The sequence below is a fragment of the Medicago truncatula genome, chromosome 4, assembly GCF_003473485.1.
Source record: "Medicago truncatula cultivar Jemalong A17 chromosome 4, MtrunA17r5.0-ANR, whole genome shotgun sequence".
Taxonomy (NCBI): Eukaryota; Viridiplantae; Streptophyta; class Magnoliopsida; order Fabales; family Fabaceae; genus Medicago; species Medicago truncatula.
Genome location: NC_053045.1, coordinates 10,192,313 through 10,199,995, shown reverse-complemented (window position 1 = coordinate 10,199,995; position 7,683 = coordinate 10,192,313). Strand labels below are relative to the sequence as shown.

At 27.9% G+C, this 7,683-nt stretch overlaps 1 protein-coding gene across 1 annotated transcript; it reads left to right on the top strand.

The window, feature by feature from the left end:
• The first annotated feature begins 625 nt into the window (after positions 1 to 625).
• Positions 626 to 3,227, top strand: LOC11432754 (putative expansin-B2). Its single transcript, XM_003605279.3, has 4 exons — positions 626 to 892; positions 1,026 to 1,138; positions 1,419 to 1,600; positions 2,737 to 3,227. The coding sequence occupies exons 1-4, from the start codon at positions 715 to 717 to the stop codon at positions 3,065 to 3,067; spliced, it is 804 nt and encodes a 267-aa protein (XP_003605327.2). The 5' UTR covers positions 626 to 714; the 3' UTR covers positions 3,068 to 3,227.
• Positions 3,228 to 7,683: the final 4,456 nt, after the last annotated feature.

Genomic DNA, 7,683 nt, shown 5'->3' with positions numbered 1-7,683 from the left:
TAGGAATTAAAATATAATGATTTAATGAAATTGGTGATTTTAATACAAATATTTCCATACATTTTATAAAATATGTCTAATTGGTAGAGAATTTGTACGGTTTTTATTTTCATTTGAAATCATGAAGTCATGTTCATATATAGCATTAGTGATTTTACACGAACATATCACCTTAATTAGGCAACCAATTAATTTCATACAAAAATAGCAGGTTTTTTACAACATGACACATGACAACATTAATATGAAATGAGAGAGAGAGAGATATTGAAAAGCAATTTGTCAAAAAAAAAAAAAAAAAAGATATTGAAAAGCAATAAGTTTTTCCCATTAAAAAAATTATGTAAGATGCTATGCATAAAAATAAATATGGATGAGATTAGAGATCGACAAGTTGACTTGACAAAAAAAGAAAGATTGACAAGAATGCAATGATGTACGTAGTGTAACTTTCAGATTTTCAAATATTGAGAATGCATACTAAATTAAATTTCCTAAAGGAACGTTGATAAACAAATATGTACAGTTCCTCTGCAAAAAAATTAAACAAAAATGTACACCGTATTTGTCAAAAAAAAAGTACAAAATTAACTAGTATTGATGGGTGGTACCATTTATGAAATTATTTTGCTTTATATACGATTACTATGTACCAAAACAAAATCACATTAACACGATAATTATTCATTAAGCTCTCTGTTCATTAATCGCAACATGGCTATTGTTCTTCATCGTATAATTTCTTTTGCAGTACTTTTTTCTCTTCTGATTAACCCTTGTTATTGCCTCAACCCTAAATTGTTCAATGTTTCTGAAATTCAAAATGTTAATGATCCATGGCAAATGGCAATAGCTACATGGTATGGAGCACCAGAAGGTGCTGGATCAGATGGTGAGTATTTGCATAATATTCATGTGAGGTTGTTCAATTTAAATTACATTTATAACGATTTATCATTTATCTATCTTGTAAAAGAATAATTATTTTAATATTTCTTTATTTTAATTTTTGTTTTTTTGTTTAGGGGGTGCATGTGGATATGGTGAAAGTATAGAGTATCCTCCACTTTCTAAAATGATATCAGCTGGAGGTCCATCTATTTTCCTTGAGGGTAGAGGATGTGGTGCTTGTTATCAGGTGCATGTAACTATTGCTTTTCCATATTAATATAATTGTTAGTTTTGTTTTAATTCACAAATCTTAGGTCAACTGGTAAAATGTTTAAATTATTAGGTCGAATACCGTGTCCGGGCTTTCAATATCACATTCTCCAAAAAAAAATCTAGATTTTTTTTTTCTTCCAATAAGATCTTATTTTATCAATTTTAGATCATATTTTAAAAAATATATTACAATAAAAAATAAAGTACTATTATATTTTTATTTTTTTCTAATTGGATGTTTGATTAATTTTCAGGTGAAATGCACAGAAAATAGTGCATGCTCAAGAAATCCTGTGACTGTGATGATCACTGATAGTTGCCCTGGATGTGCACCTATCCAGTTTGATCTAAGTGGAACTGCATTTGGTTCCCTTGCAAATAATGGCCAGGCTAATAATCTTCGTAATGCTGGAAGAATTAATGTTCAATACCAAAGGTATTTATTAATTATTATATATGTTTGGGTTTGATTTTAAAAATAAACAAGATATGACTTGTAAAAAAAACGGATTTTGTGAAGATAATAATTAAGGAATATTTTTTTCTTATTCTCTTTTCTTTTCTTTTGCTTTTAAGCTAAAGCAAATTATTGATTTAGAAGAATCAACTTTACTATTTGTCAAAAAATAAATAAAAAAATCAACTCTACTGTTTTGTTAACGAGTGTTTTTATGACTCTCATTAATGACCTTTAATTACTGGTAATTTTTGTAAAAATATATATATTTAATACATTGAAATTTGTAATATTTGACTTTACGATAAAATAACTTATAAAAAAAATAAACTATGACTTATAAAAAAAAACGAATTTTGTGAAGAAAATAATTAAGGGATATATTTTTTAGCAGACAATAAAAAAACTTTTTTTAATGGCAGGATTGATTTTCATATTCTCTTTTCTTTTCCCTTTTAAGCTAAACCAAATTATTGATGTAGAAGAATCAACTCTACTATTATTTTTAAGCGAAATGTAAACGAATGTTCTTGTGACACTCTTTAAAGACCTTTGATTACTAGTAAGTTTTTGTGATGTATTCAATATAGTGAAATTTGTAATATTTGCGATGAAATAACTTTTAAATTTGGGATGTTTAACGAGTGTCACGTAACAAAACCTTTTTTTTTTTTTTTAATTTTGATCCGATTATGAAACTAAACATTGGTTTCATGCTTCAAAAGAAATCATACGTTTGATGTAGTATTTCATTTAGCAGTTAGCACTCACCATCTAAGAACCAATAGAAGAGGAAAGAATAAATATATAGTCTTCTCCAAAATTGGTTAAATACTCCATTTTAGTTTTTGAAATAGTATACTTCAATAAAAAGTTACCAATAATGTTTTACAGAAAATCATGAAATTAAAAATTCCTTTACCTTTTTAATCAATCAATTTAATTCTTCTATATCAAAGTCCCAAAAAAATCAACTTGTTAGAGTATTCTTCAATAGAAACTGTTTTATAGCAATTGTTTTATTATTTTTATAGTAACAAATTATTATCTCACGTCTCTTACACATTTATGTTTCTTTGTAATTAATATGACATATTCTAAATTTTTAATTTTAGGGTTGCATGCTCTTTTGGGACATCAATAACATTTGCAGTCGATAGTGGAGCCAACCCATACTATTTTGCTACAGAAATAGAATATGAAAATGGAGATGGTGACATTGTATCTGTAGAATTGAATCAATCAAGAAGATGGATTCCAATGCAACGTTCTTGGGGTGCAAGATGGGCTTTGAACTCAGGTTCACAATTGCAACCTCCATTTTCCATTAAGATCACAGAAAATGGAAATGGAAAGTTCAACACTATTATAGCTTACAATGTGATTCCAAGAAATTGGCAACCTGGCAAAGTTTATCGTTCATTGGTTAATTTTAAGAATCTATGAGATTATTAAATCAAAATTAGGTTTCCTTGTTGTGGCTCATTTAATTATAGAAGAAAATTTAATCTTGAATAATCTATTGTTGCATTCTATTAGAGTGTAATATTGAGTATGTTAAGGTCTAGTTGTCTTTATTTTTGGGTGAATAAAGGTCTAGTCTCATTGTGGGGTTTATATAAGTATTGCATGACTTTTATGAATGAATAAATTAGTCTTTTTTTCTTTTGGATATTTGTCTATTTTTGTTTCTTTAATCCCTAACTTTCCTCTCTAATTATCATGTGTTATCCTATACAAATTGGGTTGTAAATCAATCTCATAATGGTTTTTGTTACTCTATGCTATAACATAATGATTAATATTTTTGCATTACCACAAACAAGGCCTGCCTTGGGCATAGGCTTGCGATGCGACGACCTAAAATCTAGATTTTTCTATGTATAAGGGGTCCTTTTTTTCAAACTTGACAAAGGCCTATAAAATGTTAGGAACTAGGTTAACGTCGGTGATGCCTAACGCTGGATTATTGCATAGAAAAAATATATTTGGGAGAGCAGAAACACTATTGGTTAACCTCGATGATGAAGGTGGCTATAGTGACCATGAGAGGTTATTTTGATCTCGCCAATAGGGTTGGGAATAGGCCAGGTCGGCCTACAGGGGCCTATGGCCTGGCCTGTTTAAGCCTGGCCTGGCCTGACCTGTTTATTAAAAAGGCTAGGCTTAGGCTTTTTAAAAAGCCTATTTAAGTAAATAGGTCAGGCTTACGCTATCAAAAAAGCCTATGAAGTCTAATAGGCCGGCCTGTTTATGCATGTTAGGCTTCATAGTTGACTTTTTAAATAGGCTTTAAAGCTTTATAGTGAAATAGGCTTTTAAGGCCTTATAGTAGTAATAGACAAGTCTTACACTGAAATAGGTTTAAAGGCATATTAAGCCTATTTAAAAGTAGATAAAATGGAATGTTTAGTGACTTTAATAGTAAGAAGGCCTATAAATAGGCTTTCAGGTCAGGCCAGACTTTTAAATAGGCTAGGGCAGGCCAAAAAAATAGGCCTATGAAAGGCCATAGGTCAGACTCAGGCCTGCAAATTCTTTTGTAGGCCAGGCTCAGGCCTATCAAAGCCTGGCCTGACCTGGCCTATTTCCAACCCTACTCGCCAATATCAAAAGTCGATTTGAAACACATTTATAACAGTTCTTTTATGACGAATGAAGGTGTAAATTTCATAATACTTTTGGAAAATAAAGTAAAACCACCTATGAAAGTCGATGAAGATCCTTTTCAAGTGTAAATTTTTGAACAATATGCTAATGAAAGGGTATATCCGGGTTCTAATATTTTCATGCTCAAAGTTGTCTTCATAAGATATAAAGATAATGATTTAATGATTGAGAAGTTTAAAGAAGAAACTTAAAATAAAATTTACCCTACGGTCCGGAATACTTTATTGGAGTTTTTGCGGTGGAAATGAAATAATAAGAATCAAGAGGTGATACTTTCTCCTAGATGCAATTTCCTTATTTTTTTTATTTTTTTTATAAAGCTTCTTCCATGTTATTCGAGAATTCCAACATGAAGATCAAATTTGAAAAGCTAAAAGCCAAAGAAAATGCCATAAAAGGAAAAGTTTGAATTAGTGCTGCAAGTTGTAAGGGAAAGTCTAACACTTCTATCAACAATTATATTCCTCAACACTTGAATAAAACTTTTATTCCTCCTTGAAATGTTCCAACTAGTCAACTGTTCAAGAATTATCCAAAGGTAGTGAAAACAAAAATCAATTATATCCTAAGCTACCTACTCAACATCATTTGAGCTGAAGAGATTGTTGATAAGAGACATGCATATATGGATAAAAGTAAAATGTGATGTCTTTCCTTGAGGAGGTTTGGCTTAACAATCTTCTTTTCAATATATTTTAGGTGAGTGTGCTCCTTGCACCTCACTATCCTTAAAAAAAATATTCACTTCGTATCAATGGTCGATTTTATCCATGGATATCATGCATATAAATTTGTTAGTATCCCTAATTACTGCCACTATTACTATTATTTTTTTTCCCTTCATAAGTCTATTATTAATATTATATTCATTTGTTTTTTTTATTCGTTTATATACTTTGTGTTATTTTTTAATAACTAATTGCTACTATTTGTCATTAAAAAATTTCTTTATTTTAAGGACAAAATTTTGTTGCATTTTCCTTACATGTTTTTCTTGTGGTTCTTCAAATAATGAAAATTCATTTTTTGTGATTATAACAAACTTAAAAAAAAATTGTAGATTTGAGAAATCATAGGTAGTTGTGAGTATTTTATGTGAAGTACAACACGGAAAGCATTTAAGAAAATACACATAACTTTTATCCTTATTTTGATTCTAGCAAGAAACTTATGTGTATTTCCTTATGTGTTTTTCATATGGTTCATAAATAAACCAACCATGAAAAGTGTATTTTTAGCTAAGAATCATATAAAAAACACATAAAAAATTCACACGAGTTTAGTCCTTATTTCATACTATTTATTCGTTTCTCAAGTTTTTCTTCCTTCATTAAATTTCATTTTAAATTATATTTTATTTAACATAGATTTTGTCAAATTTAATAGATAATTCATTCATTTTCCAAATATTAAATTGATAGAGGAAATTTTTGATAATTATTTGGTTAAATTTTTGTTTGCCTGCATGTGCTTATTATTTTCATTCTAAACACGCACTCTTGATAATTTTTTAACTTAGATAACTAGGATTTATTTATTTTATATCTTAAGTAGTTTTTTTAAAACTCAATACCTGGTCCAATGACCGATTAATCTGAGGACTCTAATTCCACGGTCCATTTGTGGGGCCCAATTTAAATCCATATTTTAGGTAGATATTAATAGTTTATTTAACAAGTTACGGGTATATCACCGCAAAAAAATTATGTGTTATAATATGAGCAATATTTTTCTTTTATTACATCTAAATTATATGAGCAATCCATGCCTATGAAAAGACAGACATCCACGTGCCCGTCTTTCCGCTCTTCTTATTGTGTTAATGTGTGTAAATTATGAACTGTATTTTATACAAAATTTTGATTAAAATTATAAGTGTAAATATTTGTGATTTTCAAATTGTAACAAATCAAAAAAATCATGTTTATTTTTATCAATGACAACAGTAATTTAATATACATCCTTATATATTTTAACACCAACAACAATATAACATTAATATAGGAAAATTTGTTTCAGGTTATAATTTGAATTATAAAAAATGAAACTTAAAGTCATTATCCCCTTCATATATAATATCGATAATATTGTTCCTATTGTAGTGGAATATTTTCTATTTTTAATGGGATTAAATTTTTTTAATTAAAATTTAAAATAATATTATTAAAGGATAAAATAGTAAATAAAATAGTATAAATAAAAGGTAAAATAGGTAATGAAAAAGTCATCCCAAACTCATGTATCTTATGCCTATTTTTATGAGTATTGTTTTGAAAACTCATGAGTATTGTTTTGAAAATACACTTGGATAACTCATGAGTATTGTTTTGAAAACTCGGTGTCCGGTTTGAGGACTAACTAATTCGAGAAATAGATTGAGTACATTAATAAAAGTAATGTTCAGTCGGGTGCTCCATGCTCGTCTTTCCGTTTTTGTATTGCCATAATGCATATAAATTACGAACGATTATTTTTATAAAATTTTAATTAAAATTGTAGGCATAGATAATATATATTTTTCCCTTTCATATCATAACAATCTAAAACCTATCTTTTCCAATGATATCAATATTATATTAAATATAATATGAATTCTTATTTTTTGAATAACACAAACAAAATAACATTCTTTTTTTTTGACAAATTTGTTTAAAGGTATAATTGGAAGTGAAAAATTCAACCCAAAACATGTATTTTCTTTATATATATGGTATATATGTACTTAAAAATTATAATGGTCCATCTTTACTCTTTAGTCATTTTTTTACTTTGATGTTAGATAGACCGTAATTTTTATAAATATTTTTTATTATTGATAATTTTGTTTAACTTTATATTTGTGTGAGTGTTCATTTTGCTCTGCACGTTATTTTTAAAGAAGCAATTCAACACGTTTCAATAGTCAAAATTTGTCAAATATATGATGGTACGCGGAGTTAGTTTAAGATGGAGCTATATTTGCTAACACATAAATGACCTCATTTGCTTGCCTCTTATTAAAATTCATCCGGATACAAGTGTCTACAACATAGTAACATACTTTTTCTTTTATTGGTAAAAATAAATAAAAATTTCAAAAGTAATTAAAAGAAATTGAAAGAGATATTGACAATTGAATTGTACAAGTTATATATTTGACATTAAAATGACATTTGATAGTCAAATGAATATGTCAAAACTACTATTGTATAATGAACTTAAAATGTTTTGGTATATTTTCCTTTATTGTATTTTTTTTTTTAAACACCAAGAAAGACATATACTTCTATTGCATGAATCTATTTTGAGGAATTTATTTTTGTAATAGATTTACATAACCAAAATAAAATTATGAAATCAAAACATAGAAATGTGTATGAAATATTAATCTTAACTTAACGAAGAGAGCTATA